The sequence below is a fragment of the Pelophylax lessonae genome (assembly GCF_965119305.1).
Source record: "Pelophylax lessonae genome assembly, chromosome: 8".
NCBI classification, from domain to species: domain Eukaryota; kingdom Metazoa; phylum Chordata; class Amphibia; order Anura; family Ranidae; genus Pelophylax; species Pelophylax lessonae.
The window spans coordinates 68,513,830-68,529,876 of record NC_138775.1 but is presented as its reverse complement, the minus strand read 5'-3'; the positions used below and the strand labels follow the sequence as shown (position 1 = coordinate 68,529,876).

At 38.9% G+C, this 16,047-nt stretch overlaps 1 protein-coding gene across 17 annotated transcripts in view; it reads left to right on the top strand.

Moving 5' to 3' along the window:
- Window positions 1–16,047, top strand: part of CACNA1D (calcium voltage-gated channel subunit alpha1 D) — a 537,366-nt gene that overhangs the window by 383,362 nt on the left and 137,957 nt on the right. For 13 of the 17 annotated variants that reach the window (XR_014225629.1, XM_082266515.1, XM_082266513.1 and 10 more), the window contains exons 21-22: window positions 914–973; window positions 9,718–9,824. Coding sequence is in view for 16 of the 17 variants with exons in the window: in XM_082266515.1 (XP_082122641.1) it covers window positions 914–973; window positions 9,718–9,824 (167 nt within the window). In the remaining variant the exon portion in view is untranslated. Of the gene's footprint in view, window positions 1–913; window positions 974–1,043; window positions 1,104–9,717; window positions 9,825–16,047 lie in introns of all 17 variants that reach the window. The other 4 variants (XM_082266517.1, XM_082266525.1, XM_082266518.1 and 1 more) reach the window with 1 other exon arrangement.

Sequence of the window (16,047 nt, the reverse complement as noted above, 5' to 3'; positions counted from 1 at the left end):
GAAGTAGTTACAGTGAAGGCCAGGGACCTGGCTATACTGATAATTGGTTTGGTTGGATCACAAGGCAAAATCCCTTGGTAGGACAAAGAGCTACCATGCATTTTTAATTGTGTATTTACCCCCCGATTGCAATTCAGTTCCAATGGCCTGAAATAGCTTACTGTTTTACTGAAGAAACTGTCACTTTTCCCATTCGGGACAAAGTGACAAGATGTCTTGCAAACTTAGGTAGGGTACATTAGAGCTTACGCTCCACTGTACCCTACCCAGTGCCAAGACAAGGTGATCCAGCTCCAGGGCAAGGATGCAAAACTGCGCCCCCCCCCCTTCCCTTTGAGTTCGGGTCAATACGCCCCCCCATCCCTGCAATAAACCATTGTGCCCAGGGCAACTCCGCCTCATGCCCACCCCTTGTCCCTGCCCTGACCCTACATGATGATATTCAGCTTACCTCTTCTTCCTCGGTGCTTCATCCCTCTGTTGGCGTTGAGACTTCAAACCCTGTGAAAACTCCATGTCAGATAATGATGAAGCTTATACAGTGCTGACTGCTTCCTCTTCCTCCTCATGTGAAAGTGTTCAGGACTGACAATTGGCCACTTATAGCAGACCACTGTATCTTGGGAAGAGATCACATGCTTCAACTTACCTAAAAGGACTAAATACTTACCAAAGCTTCCGGCAAAGCAATGAAAAGGCAGGGGAGGTGAGAATAAATGGGTGGGGGTTCTATGGTAAGAGAACCAGATTTTCTTTAAAAGGTCAAGACCAAGTCTTCAACAAAATATTTTCCCAAAATGTATTTTCTATTAAACTTCATGGCAAGCTTTCTTTCTTAGTCCCAGCAAAAGGCAGTGATCCATTCTAAGCTTCTCTTCAAGCAGATTACTCACTGTGCTCTTGTACCTTGCAGATTCTTGGTTACTTTGACTATGCTTTCACAGGAATCTTTACAGTTGAAATCTTCTTAAAGGTAAAATCATGTTCTTTTTTGGTGATAAGAATGATGTCTGTGATAACCTATAACTCTTCTTTACCCTCAGGTGCTAGGATATGCAGATTATGTCTTCACTAGTATGTTTACATTTGAAATCGTTTTAAAGGTAACCTGGTTTGTGTGAAAATTGTATTTAAAACAGCAGTACAATTTTATTTTTACTGTCCCTTTACAGACACTGGTCAGTAAGATTGTTTTTTTTTTCTCTAGCAAATTTATAAAAATGTTTATAGAAATTAAGTGTTAAAATAGTAGCCGTTACCATTTATTTTTGCAAAGCTATCTAGTCTGTACCCACTCAAGTTTCTAATGCTTTAAAGCCTAACTCCAGCCTAAACTTTACATTTTATATTTTGAAGCAGGGAAGGGTTAGAGCAGGGGTCTTCAAACGACGGCCCTCCAGTTGTTTAGGAACTACAATTCCCATCACGCCTAGTCATGTCTGTGAATGCCAGAGATTTACAATGACTCATGGGATGTGTAGTTCCGCAACAGCTGGAGGGCTGTAGTTTGAGGATCCCTGGGTTAGAGTCTATCTTCCTGTCAAAGCAAAAAGTCTTAACAAAAAAGGAAGTGATGGTTAATCTCATCAACGGGTACACAAATAGGTATAGCAGTAGAGAGGTTCATACCGACCAGCAGGATAAATACACACTCAGGTCACCCTGGCGGGATGACATGGGCTCATCCGAGGCGCAGAGTCTAAGCACTAACAGGTCTTCCCCAGAGCTCCAATGGTGGGAATGTGTTTTGTTGCGTGCTAGTGCCAGATAGTGGTCCTCAGGATCTCTCCACCATAAGGTGAGCAAGCAGGTGTCCGGTAGCAGATAAAGCAGGTAGGGATCAAGCAGAAGCTTAGTCAGTAAACAAGCCAAATGTCAGTAACAAGTGGTTGCAGCTTTGGATCTAGTGAAAGTGTAGTTCAGAAACAAGCCAAAGTTTGGTAACATTTGGTTTTGAAAATATAGATGGCAGCAAGAACAAAAGGGCAAGATATTGGCTGAGGAGGAGCACAATAATCTGGCAAACAGGAAGTGCAGAGACATGGCTTAAATCAACACATTATGAAGCCAGAGAGTCAAGTTGACAGCCAGTGAAGAATAGGAAAACAGATCCGTAAATCTTATAAGAAATTAACATACATAGTAAAAATTGTAACACCTGTTACAATCACAGCTGGACTTTTATTTAATCAAACTTTTAAATAATTTAAGTTGTGCAGGTTTTCACATTAAAGATGCATACGTGTCCTTTATGCAACTTTTTTTTCTACTTCTGTGAATCTGACTCTTCAGCTTGAGGTTTAAGGGTCAAAAGTCACATAAAGTGTGACAGTTTCTGCCTCGTCTTTTTGTGACATCCATGTGCATTCTGTTTTTTTGCTGCAGGATCTTTGCAGGACCCATATTGTGTCAATTTACATCAGTTTACCTCTGATCCGTCAAGTTTAGATTGGACAAAATGGAAATGGACGCCAACCTTTTCCTAATTTTTTTCCTGACTTAGGTCCCTTTCACATATGGCTTATGCTGCCATTTTAGTTTGAGTTTGCCATGACTTTGCCGCGATTTTGACTGGACTTGAAGCAATGCCAATGTCTGTGGACCTCAAAACGCATCAAAGTTGGACCAAAGTAGTGCAGGAACTACTTTAAAGTCGTTGCGACTTGAAGTAGTACAGATATTAACGGTACTCACTGGAAATCATGGAGTACAACTTGTCATGCGACTTTGCAGTGCCAAATCACAGGACAAGTCACACAAGTGTGAAAGGGGCCTTAGACAGACTTCGACATAATCCGATAATAAACAGATGCACGTTGGTTTATATTCGCCTGCCTATAGACTTACATGGAGATTTTGATCAGGTCTATTGTAAGAATTGACAGGCAGACTTGATTGGATCACCCATGTGGAATGTTCTCTTTAAAGATTCTCTGGAATTTCTGACTAGTGCACAACGTATATGCTGTCTTTTTATTGGTGCTTTCTTGAAAATCCCTCCCCCAAATTTTAATGCTTTGCACTGGTGAGTGATGGCCCGGTATTATACTAAAGATACAGAACAAAAATATTCTTTGAGACAGGGTAAAATGGTGTAACGTCACTTCACCATAATTTACGTTAACGACGCCGTAGATTATATCTAAAAATAGCTCACTGTAAACATCTGCACAAGGATAATAAAGAAGATTCAGTAGATTAATGAACTGTTGCAAACAATGCTTCCTGTACTGTTGATTTAAATACTATTTTCTGTGTGAGTTTTGTTTGAACGGAGTGTGTTTATTCTGCACAATAAAAGCCAAGAGGCGTTTGTCTTTGACAGAAAATAATGTGTTTCTGGAGTTATACACTGTGTGGCTGCATCTAACTCAACAGCAGAACATTTCCACCAAAACGACAGTTTACCAGAGCAATATCCATAGATCTCATCATTGTGCTCTTCCATTGGTTATTGTGTGCATCCTCATGTCCCGTATCTGGATATTCCCTGTTTCTAAATGATAGAAGTCTGCCCATTTCTCTCCATACATAGGAGGGATGTTCATTATCTTAGGTTGGTCCTTGGCAATTTGCAGCAATTTCCTGCTGAGGAACTCAAAGTCCCATACCCTTTCAATCAACTTAAGGGCTACAAATCAGCCTAAATGATTTTAATGTACCGTATTTATCTAAACACCTAAATGAATCCTTTATTGTACAGACAATGCTCAGGACTGAATTTTGTCTCTATTTGGCCTTAGGTACTGTTCTCTAATAGTGCCTAGGGGCATGGATATTCTGGGGTGGTGCTTTCAGTGACCCGTTGGTGCTTCAGCCATTGAAAATTTGGCTCTGGGCCCCCAAAAACTAATTTTCTCTTACGTCCTCTGACGCATTGTCAATGTAAGATCGGTCAATTTGCATTTTATCCAGATTGTGATAAAATGCAAATGGCTACTCCTGTGCCATTTTGCTCTTCTTCTTGTTACCTAAGTAGGAAGTGTAAGTGGATCCTGTGAAGTATTTCATGATGTCCTTCCTGGGACAGGCTGAGTGGAGTGATAAATATTCCATGATGATGTCTGGAATAGGTGGGAAATGGTAATATGGGGGGGGGGGGGGGTAGAACAGAGCAAAAATACATCTTCCCTACCCAGACTGAAGGGAAAGGGGCTGGTGTAGATGGAAATTTCTTTTACAAAAATGTTTATTAAAGTTTTTAACAAATGTATAAAGCACAAGGTAATGGTGCAAATAATTGCGCATACAATTGGAGAAGTACAAGGAAGGTCAGCACATAGGTCAAAGTCATCAAAAGCTAAAAGGTGGTAGAATACCATCAATATAACATTGGTTGAGACGAGTATGGTCAATGTACGAGGATGTGCTTACCAGAGGGACAACCCCTCAGCGTGGGGTCTGCACCTCCGGGTCAGTAAACACAACTCGCGGGTCAGGGGGGAGGAGATGGTCTAGGTGCTCCTCATCAGCCAGCATGCAAGGGGACGAAAAATGCCCAGGAGAAAGGAAGAAAATAGAGCAGAGGAAGAAAAGAAGGGGAAGGGATGAAGAGGAGAAAGGAAGAGGAAAAAATCCAGCAAGGTGTACCCAAACATTCTCATCCAAGTCTGCATGTAATTCGTTAGGTTGAGAGTAGGGAACGGTCCAGGTTCAGGCTGTCATTGTAAGCAAGCCATGGTTCCCAAACCTTTTGGAATGAAGAATGTGTGTCATTCAAGATAGAAGTGAGCTTCTTGTGCACCATAGTCCCCATGAGTAGTTTATCTCCGGCTACCTTAAGAAGCTATCCTGCCAAAGTTCACCCACCACCTGGATGGGTCCATGATAGATAGAACTTTCTATTGATTGTAGACCTCAGTCTACAGTTATCCTTTACCACTTCTGCCCTAAACTTAAGATTGTGTATATGTTGCACAGAGCTTTGTATCTCTGGTATTCTTTACATTTTCAGGTCCCATTGATGGAAATCTTTAAATAAAAAATTAATGAAACTGAAAAGAGATCTTTCCCAGCTGTTACCCTTTTCTAACAGCCTGCTCAAATTGTGAGAAATTCTGGGTGCCAGCATCCTGTGGATTTGGTGGAAATGTGTATATTGCATGGGGGAGCTGGTGTTACACTGACATGGACTGGACTGTACACACAATGTGCTAGCGGTTTTCTCATCGTTTGATATATTGCTGGATCGCATGAGCTTTCTCTGTTGTGTGACACAGCACAAGTTGCTGCCTGGGCTCTTTTTTGGAGTTGCAATGCAGTGCACATCATGTCTAACATTTCTGTTTCTGCCTTTCTGTTTCTGCAAAGTTTATGGCTGTAAGCTAGACTTTTCAAGGAGTCTGATCTGTAGGGCTCTAGTTGGCATTATATCTATTTAATACAACTTTGTTTATTATTAGTAAATAGAGACACACTTCCTGTTTCAGGTGCTTTTTAGGACCAATTCACACCTCAGCATTTTGTAGCTTGAAGCTCCAAAACACTGGTGGAGAAATAAATCAATTATTTTTTAAGTCGCCTCACCTGAAGCTCAGCAAAGTTCTGGAGCTGTTTTTGTAGCTCAAAATGGGCAGATTTGCGTGTTTTTGGCACGTTTTTATTCCCATAGAAATAAATATAAGCGTGCGATTTGCGCATTTTTGTGGGCCTTCACGTGTTTTTTTTGCACGTATTTATCATGTTTCTCTGCCTAAATGAAAAAAAAAATAGTAATATACAAATAAATAAATGTACAATAAATACTCAAATAGCTATAAATCATCATAAATAAATAATAAATAAATACAATAAATTAATAAATGTAATGTTAAATAAATAATTAACCCCTAACCTTTACAAATATATTTACCTCACTACCCTTAACATAATTTGAATATTGACTTCATAGTCTATATTTTTGAGGTAGGCAGCAGCCGTCCCACTTAGTTCCCCATAGCGCGGATACTCCCACTTATACATATTATTATTATTATTAATAATAATAATAATAACAATAATAATAAATAAACACCAAATCCAAACAAAAAAATACATTAATAATAATATAAATACTAATGATAATAATTTATTTCTATTATTATTATCAATATTATTAATAATACATTATTTATTTATTTTGTGTGTTGGATTAGGGTGATTATTTATTATTATTATTTTTTTTTTTTAAGGGGTAGGGGTTAATCATTTTTTTTATTAATTATTACATAGTATTCATTTATTGTATTTATTTATTATTTACAGTACTTATGATTATTTTTATTTATTTGTGTATTTATTTTTCATTTATTTATTCATTTATTATTATTAATAGTAGTAGTAATAGTAGTAGTATTATTAACATCCAAACCCTAACAAAAAATAAATAAAAATAAATAAATAATAAGAAAATAATAATAAAGCTATAAAATATTAACTCTAACCCAAACCCTAATCCTAACCCTAACCCCAACCCTTATTCCTAAACCTAACCTTACCTTACCTTAACTCTAACCCCTTATTCTAACACTAAAAATAAATAAATAAATGAATAATAATAATTAAAAAAAAGAGATGAAAGCTGATAGAAAATCTAAAAAAGCTGAAAAACCTAAGAACGGATGATGCAACAGGTGATAGTTTTCGCTATTGGCTAATAAAAAAACGGCAAAGCTCAAAACCGCAGTATAAATACGCGCATAAAAATCGCGCCAATATTGCACATGAAAACGTGTAAAAAACGCTCAAGACGCTACGCTCAAGGGGTAAATGCAGCCTTAAAAAGTGTGTTAAATTGATTTTGGTGGATTGCAGCTTCCTATCTGTGCGTTAAGAGGCATAGACCATCAAACCATACAGGTTGATTTACTAAAGGAGGAGAGAAATTTAATTTTGCAAAAGTGAATGCTCATTTAGCTTAGTAACCATGGGTAAAATATGTTCACTGCAGTAATCCAATGTGTTTTTTTTAACTTCCCTCTAACTTTTCTTGTACATGTTTAATGTGAAATGGTTTATAATTAAGCCTTTGCAAAGGGAAAATTCTTTACTCCTTTAGTGAATTAATACCAGCGTTAGATACAGATGATCTGGACTCAGAAGGCTATAAGGGCTGGTTCACACCACAAAAATGCACTCCAATCCGTTTCTGCATGCGTGTTTTTAATGTGTTTTTTATGCTTTTTTTCTCCTTTTTTTCCTGTTTTTTTTTTTCACTATACTGGGGCCCAGTGCGTTTTTGATGTATTTTAGCATGTTCCAGTACAGTCCAGTGCAGGAAAAATGCAGCATGTCCTACTTTTTTTTTTCTGGAACGCCCTTGAACTGACAGCACTGGTGTGAACTAAGCCATTGGAAACCATACCCTACTTTCCATGCGTTTTTGATGCAAAAAAAAAAAAAAAACGCACTGGACTGCATGTTGTGTGAACTGGCCCTGAAGCAGATTTTAAAGAGCCAGCTACTTATTTGCAGGAGTTCCTCATTCTCACTTACCCATACAGTTCCTTAGCATAAAGTGTTGCAGCATCCACTGTACAAAATGTGTCACCTAATGTGACCTCAGCTAACGTTTTTCACATCTCAAACCATACACACTCTTTAAGTGCACCTGGTGCTTAGGCAGGCCATAGATGATGCAAATTTCTTTCCTGCAACCACAGAATGCAGGAAGGAAATTTGCATCATTCCCCCATTAACACAGACAGTGTTGACAGGAGAATTCCTCCTGCCCAGCAATTGTCTGTTCCCGAAAGCTGTCCCCACCAGGAGAAGATAGTGACTATTGCTATAGCAGTCGCTAGCAATAATCTCAAGTGAATTCAGCCGGCTGGTTGTACCAAAGTTGATTGATCAATCAACTTGGTACATTCAGCCTGCCCACACACGGTTCGAATCTCAGCCGGTTCCTGCTGAAGTAGTCGAGATTTGAACCGTCTATGGCTGACCTTAGCTGAGAATACACTGACTGTTGCACCATCTATAGCAGCCTTTCTTAGCCTTTCTCAACCTTTTCAACACAGAGGAACTCTTGAAATAATTTTCAGGTCTCAGGGAAGCCCTGCTAAAAATGACTATATTTACAACTCATGATACATTAGTGTGATGGTCAGTGGGATGAATGCTCCTTACACTTGTGGACATTGGGAAGAATTACCTTCTTCCAGATAGCTAAAAAGATCAATGGTGTCAGGGGGATCTGAGAGACAGAAATTGCTCATTGCTCAAGGAACCCCCAGCAACCTCTGGAGGAACCCTAAGGTTCCACAGAACCCTGGTTGAGAAACACTGATCTACAGTATTGACAATTGTTTCTATAGAGGTTGCTTTTGCACAGTTTGTCTGGAAGCTGTAATAAAAAAATGCTGATGGTGCTATTTAAATCTTTCTTGAGTAGGATTCCTTAATTGCCATAATATAAAATTATTTTCCGTTGAATGCTGTTAGTGAAGTTATCAAGATACATATGGGAAAAAATTTTTTTTTTCAGGCACATGTGGACTTTTATGGTACAGTAAGGACATTGACAATGTGTATAGAATTTTTTTACATAATTTTATTTAATATAATTATAGTTAAAAATACATACACAGTTGTATATGCAATTCTAAAATGTACAGACATTTCATACTGACATCATATTATCTTGACTTTTCCAACCATATGGACAACCACCTCAGTCCTTCCCCAAGTGAGGGGGGTCAAGTTAGAGGGGGAAGTCATACATACTCGACATGTTTCGCGGATAAGTACCGCTTCATCAGGAGTATAATATGGAAAAGTATCGTCTGTCGTAGGGAAAAAACAGAAAACATACATATTTAATCAATTAATTCAATTATGCAATGCTTATTACAACATAGTAACCATTATTACTCCATAAGACAATATTTGGGAGTCTAATATAAGAGAGTCTAATATAATTACCTAAAAACCCAGGGTTTTTAGGTAATTATATTAGCCTCTGTGTATTTACTGTTGCCCTCGTTGCCTCCCTTGGATGGGGTGATTAACCCAGGGTTTTTAGGTAATTATATTAGACTCCTCAAATATTGTCTTATGGAGTAATAATGATTACTATGCTGTAATAAGCATTGCATAATTGAAATAATTGATTAAATATGTATGTTTTATTTTTTTTTTTCTACGACAGATGATACTTTTCCTGATGAAGCGGTACTTATCCACGAAACATGTTGAGTATGTATGACTTCCCCTCTAACTTGACCCCCCTCACTTGGGGAAGGACTGAGGTGGTTGTCCAAATGGTTGGAAAAGTCAAGATAATATGATGTCCGTATGAAATGTCTGTATATTTTAGAATTGCATATACAACTGTGTATGTATTTTTAACTATAATTATATTAAATAAAATTATGTAAAAAAAAATTCTATACACATTGTCAATATCCTTACTGTACCATAAAAGTCAATATGTGCCTCAAAAATTTTTTTTTTTCCTTATGTATTTTCAATTAGCACGAAGGTACTTTTTCTAAATTCTAATAGCACCTCACTTGACATATTGAAGTTATCAAGCTGTTTATTCTACATTTTACAGTGAGAAATGTCTACAACTATTAAAATATTGATCTTCTAGTTACAGCAGTCACACGTGCTTCCTGTCAGCCCGCTATATGTTCAGTCTGATGTCACTACATGTATGATGTCCAGGAACGGGTTTGCGATAATGAGATCTTTGTATTTTGCAGTGTATTAATCTTTTTTTTGGTATCGTAGATGATGACATTTGGAGCATTTCTACACAAAGGTTCATTCTGCAGAAACTATTTTAACTTATTGGATCTGCTGGTTGTTGGAGTTTCTCTGGTTTCTTTTGGTATTCAGTAAGTATCTTGTATATAAAGATTTTGCTGTTTTTCACACTTTTTGTACACAGTAGTATGAGTGCAGCCAAATTCTTGCGTCTGCATTAAGATTTATAATAAGCTGAGTTTAAATTTATTATAGATCCAGATGGAAAAGGGACATCACTGAGCCTCTGGTGTGCTTAATGTTCTTTATGTCCTAACATAATTAATTATTGTTAACACAGAGAACGTGGCTTATAACTGAACAAATAGATAGAATGGTGATGATGTTTAGGATCAATTCAAGGTAGCACTGTGGCCTGATAGATTATTATACTCATTTTTCATATGACTAGTTCCAAATTCATTAATCCCATGGTCATGATAATAAGGGGTCTATTTATAAAAAAATTATTTGGACCAATGGGATAAGTATTCGCCAACCCTTGACAAATTCTGACCATTTTTTGCTTAACCTTCCTAGCGGTATTCCCGAGTGTGGCTCAGGGTTAAATTTCAGTGCCAAAAGCGGTAACCCCGAGCCACACTCGGGGTACCGCTAGGAAGATCGCTGGATCCTGGTAGAGGGGTTACTTACCTTGTCACCAGGATCCAGCGATGTATCCCAGCGATGTGTGTGGCGGCGGATCTTCCTATCGAACCTCTGTGTGCCCCGGCTTCCGTCTTCTGCAACGTGACGTTCGCAGGGGGGTGGAGCCGGCGGCAAATTCAAATGTAAAACACACCAAACACACTGATGCAATTCAAAATAGAATAAATTCACATTAGTTTGCCCCCCAGTGCCCTTTCCTGCAGTTTTACTGTACTTTTTATGTGTATATATATATATATATATATATATATATATATATATATATATATACACGTGTATATATATATATATATATATACACACAGGTCCTTCTCAAAAAATTAGCATATTGTGATAAAGTTCATTATTTTCTGTAATGTACTGATAAACATTAGACTTTCATATATTTTAGATTCATTACACACAACTGAAGTAGTGCAAGCCTTTTATTGTTTTAATATTGATGATTTTTGGCATACAGCTCATGAAAAACCAAAATTCCTATCTCAAAAAATTAGCATATCATGAAAAGGTTCTCTAAACGAGCTATTAACCTAATCATCTGAATCAACTAATTAACTCTAAACACCTGCAAAAGATTCCTGAGGCTTTTAAAAACTCCCAGCCTGGTTCATTACTCAAAACCGCAATCATGGGTAAGACTGCCGACCTGACTGCTGTCCAGAAGGCCATCATTGACACCCTCAAGCAAGAGGGTAAGACACAGAAAGAAATTTCTGAACGAATAGGCTGTTCCCAGAGTGCTGTATCAAGGCACCTCAGTGGGAAGTCTGTGGCAAGGAAAAAGTGTGGCAGAAAACGCTGCACAACGAGAAGAGGTGACCGGACCCCGAGGAAGATTGTGGAGAAGGACCGATTCCAGACCTTGGGGGACCTGCGGAAGCAGTGGACTGAGTCTGGAGTAGAAACATCTAGAGCCACCGTGTACAGGCGTGTGCAGGAAATGGGCTACAGGTGACACATTCCCCAGGTCAAGCCACTTTTGACCCAGAAACAGCGGCAGAAGCGCCTGACCTGGGCTACATAGAAGCAGCACTGGACTGTTGCTCAGTGGTCCAAAGTACTTTTTTCGGATGAAAGCAAATTTTGCATGTCATTCGGAAATCAAGGTGCCAGAGTCTGGAGGAAGACTGGGTAGAGGGAAATGCCAAAATGCCTGAAGTCCAGTGTCAAGTACCCACAGTCAGTGATGGTCTGGGGTGCCATGTCAGCTGCTGGTGTTGGTCCACTGTGTTTTATCAAGGGCAGGGTCAATGCAGCTAGCTATCAGGAGATTTTGGAGCACTTCATGCTTCCATCTGCTGAAAAGCTTTATGGAGATGAAGATTTCATTTTTCAGCACGACCTGGCACCTGCTCACAGTGCCAAAACCACTGGTAAATGGTTTACTGAACATGGTATTACTGTGCTCAATTGGCCTGCCAACTCTCCTGACCTGAACCCCATAGAGAATCTGTTGGATGTTGTGAAGAGAAAGTTGAGAGACGCAAGACCCAACACTCTGGATGAGCTCAAGTCCGCTATCGAAGCATCCTGGGCCTCCATAACACCTCAGCAGTGCCACAGGCTGATTGCCTCCATGCCACGCCGCATTGAAGCAGTCATTTCTGCAAAAGGATTCCCGACCAAGTATTGAGTGCATAACTGAACATAATTTTTTGAAGGTTGACTTTTTTTGTATTAAAAACACTTTTTTTTTATTGGTCGGATGAAATATGCTAATTTTTTGAGATAGGAATTTTGTTTTTTCATGAGCTGTATGCCAAAAATCATCAATATTAAAACAATAAAGGCTTGCACTACTTCAGTTGTGTATAATGAATCAAAAATATATGAAAGTCTAATGTTTATCAGTACATTACAGAAAATAATGAACTTTATCACAATATGCAAATTTTTTGAGAAGGACCTGTATATATATATATATATATATATATATATATATATATATATATATATATACATACATACATACATACTTTAACTTGTATATAGTTTTTTATTATATTATAATTTATGATTTTGTGTTTCAAACTTTATCATACCCGAGATGTTATAAAGAAGAACGCACAGAAAAAAAAAATAATTTGTAAATAGTTGGTTTGGGCTGCTCATTCTTAAGAATTACTAGCAAAATAATGGTACCGCTTTCAGCACCTAAAATCCAAAAGAATCACACCGCCAGGGAGGTTAATGCAGAGCATCACAAACTGAAAACACAGTTTAATTCATATTTATTATTCAAAGCAAACTCACTCATGCATCAATGTGCTTTTTGAGAAATCACTTTTAGAAAAAAAAACCCTTTTGGAACTCTAGCTAACGGCCATCTTGAGTAAGGGCAGAGGATCCATGTAGCGTTTCCTTGAAATCTATCTGCCCTTAGCCCAGGCATGCAGGCAGAAGGGTGTTGTGCTTAGCTGAGAAAGTCCCTCCTCCTCTCCTCCAGATGAAATAAAAAATTTGCGACAAAGGCTCCGGAAATGTATTACATCATTTTTGCCTAGGCCAGAAACCAGGAAGCAAATGACGAAATGTAAAAAACATTTACAGTAAAACAATTAAATAGACTATACCTTCCTATCTATTTACTAAGACTAGCAGCATAATAATTAAATAGATATTTTTGAATGATAGAGCTTAGTTCCGCTTTAATACAGTGGTTTTCTATTATCGTTTATGCCGTTTGCTAGCCATAATGTGATATTTTTTTCTGATTCAGGAATTTCAGAAATAAATATCTAAATAATACATACATAAAACATGAGCGAGAAATAACCTGCACCATTAATATCAATAGTCACTCAAAACAATTGGAATACACAATTTCCTCATTGGGACTTAAATCCTTACTAATCAATCCTTTGGTGGCCAATCTGAATGGACCATCATTCCCAATTTTTTAAGAACGTAGGCATTGTGTTGAAACACAATGCCAATGTCTTTTCATACTCATACGTTAATCTTACAGATGTTATTACTTCCGTTAATTTAGGGACTTCGGTGGTTTTCCACCGTTATCGTTAGCCTCGCAGCTACCAATATATGGGATATAATCCAGCGTGTCTGTATCGGAAATCTATCTATCCCCAGGTTTAAAAGGGCTAATGCCGGGTTTGGTTTAATAGCTGTGCCTATTATTGTTGAAATAAAATAGAAAATTTGATTCCAAAAACTTGTTAGGTTATTTACAAGCCCATAATGTGGGCAGGGAGACTGTTTCTGATGGTGTACCAGAATATACCAAGTATGTGCAAATGGTGCAAACAAAGTGGCAGTTGCGATTAAATAGAAGTCTCATTCAGTCCAAAACTAACAGTAGTACAATAATCCAAATATTCCAGGTGTTGTGTCATCCAAATTCCATGCAGGTGTTACTCCATGTTCTCTTGGGCATCCACTCGTTTCCCCCACTAGGAATTGCACTTACCAGAATGCCTCCCCCCCCCCCCCCCCCGCCGCTCCAGATGACGTTGTAGTGTTGAAAAGCGTAGGGCGTTTCTATTACTACACTACATGGGTAACACCTGTATGACCTTTTATTAAAACATTTTACATACCACTTACACACCCCCTCCTAACAGGTAGCGTCATAAACCAACAATTTACATCCAACACTTTGACAATGTAAGATTAATGACACCCCGAAACTGCTTGAAAAATACAGAACACCCATGCAATGTGATTCAGGTGCGGGGGAAAAAAAGGGTCCTGCGTCATTTTAGTGTTGATACAATGTGATTTGAGCCATACAAAATGTATAGCTCGAATCGCACCACACAGACATCGCATGTGATGTGCACAGGAATGCGGTGCGATTCTTGTGTGAATCACATGTGGTGTCACGCAATGCACAAGTGTGAACACAGGCTGGACTACTGTGAAGAAGCTTCTCTCATTTTCTATGACAATCATGCCTTAAAAAATTGGTTGAAAACCCCACTGAGCACAGCCTCCAACATATATGACAATTGTGATATGATGAAATTATACAGACACATCATACCAGTTTAGTAGCCCCGCAGTAGTAGGTTTGAAGCCCTCCTTGGAGAACTTAGAAATGCCTCCCCTTGCCATCTCTATGTGTGAAGCTTGATATTTTACTTTACCGTGTTTCCCCGATTAATTTTGGCACCAAAAAACACAGTAGGGCTTATTTTTGGGGTAGGCCTTATCTGTAATGTGCTGTTTTCTCCCTCCCTGCCTGTCAGGAATCCCCTGTGTGAACCTAGTTTAGTGTTTCTAAAATCCTAGAATCCACTTTATTAGTGTTTTATATAATGTCCAGTGTGTGTTTCTGTAATAGAATAGTGTAAAATCCCTTCGGTAGCTGATCTCCCGCTCTGCTGTCCTTCTCCTCTCATAGCTGTCAGCGGGGAATCTCAGCCCCTCCCTTCTGCAGTTTTCAGAGCGGGTCACAGAAGCTTTGAGTATAAGATTAGAATTGTGTGAAATATCTTTGTTAAAGCACCGCTCAGCGCTCAGCTGATTTCCCGCTGCTGTTCTTTTCTCCCCCGCTGACAGCTGGGGGTCACGGAAGCACAGAGCGGCGCTGTAACAAAGGTATTTCACACAATTCTAATCAAATACTCGGCGCTTCTGTGACCCGCCCTGAACACTGCAGAGGGGAGGGGCTGAGATCTCCATGTGACAGGTATGAGAGGAGAAGGACAGCAGAGCGGGAATCAGCTGAGCGCCGAGTGGCACTGTACCGTAGGTATTTCACACTATTCTATTACAGAAACACACACTGGACATTATATAAAACACTAATAAAGTGGGTTCTAGGATTTTAGAAACACTAAACTAGGCCTTATTTTCGGGGTAGGGCTTATATTGCAGCCCCTCCCAAAAATAACAGTAGGTCTTATTTTCGGGGAAACATGGTATTTACAATTACTCTGCTGCACTGTGCTGGAACAACAGATAACACATGGCATTTAGGTTGCATTAACACAATTTTAAAACAATGTGTGATAGTTTGTAGAGATTCTCATCGATATTTAAGCTAGGAAGCTAGGGTGCGGCTTGCAGTAGTTAATCACATTTAGCTGCACTAAGGCTGGGCTCACACTGGTGCGATCACAGACATCACATATGATTCCCACCGCATTGCTGTGCAGATCACATGTTGCAAAATTCAGACATAAAGTTTGCATGGCTGAATTTGCATCGCATTCAGACTAATATGGTGTAGGGCCCTTTTTTTTTTGGTCTGCACTGGAATCGGATCACATGGCTGTTCACACCCACGCAAAACAATTCCTGTATCATTTCACAGTTCGCACTGCCATCTGTGAACTTATCTGGCAGTGTCATTACCTTTACAATGATACCCGCTGAGGTTCGCAGAGGGCAGTGTGAACTGCCTGCGAGTGAAATGCGATGCGGGAACCCACACTGGAATCGCACTGGTTCTCACATCACACAAGTGTAAATCCAGTCTTATTCTGTAATGGTAAAGACAATTTGCTGCTTGACAACAGTCATGTGACTCATACGATTAACACCTGTCCCATATTTTATGGCATCATGGGATTGGGATTTGTAATCAGAACACAGTATTTTTAAAAAGCTATAATTTTTTTTGGACAGTCTGCCCTAACAAATTCCATGGTGATTCGACTAACTTGATTGACTTACCCA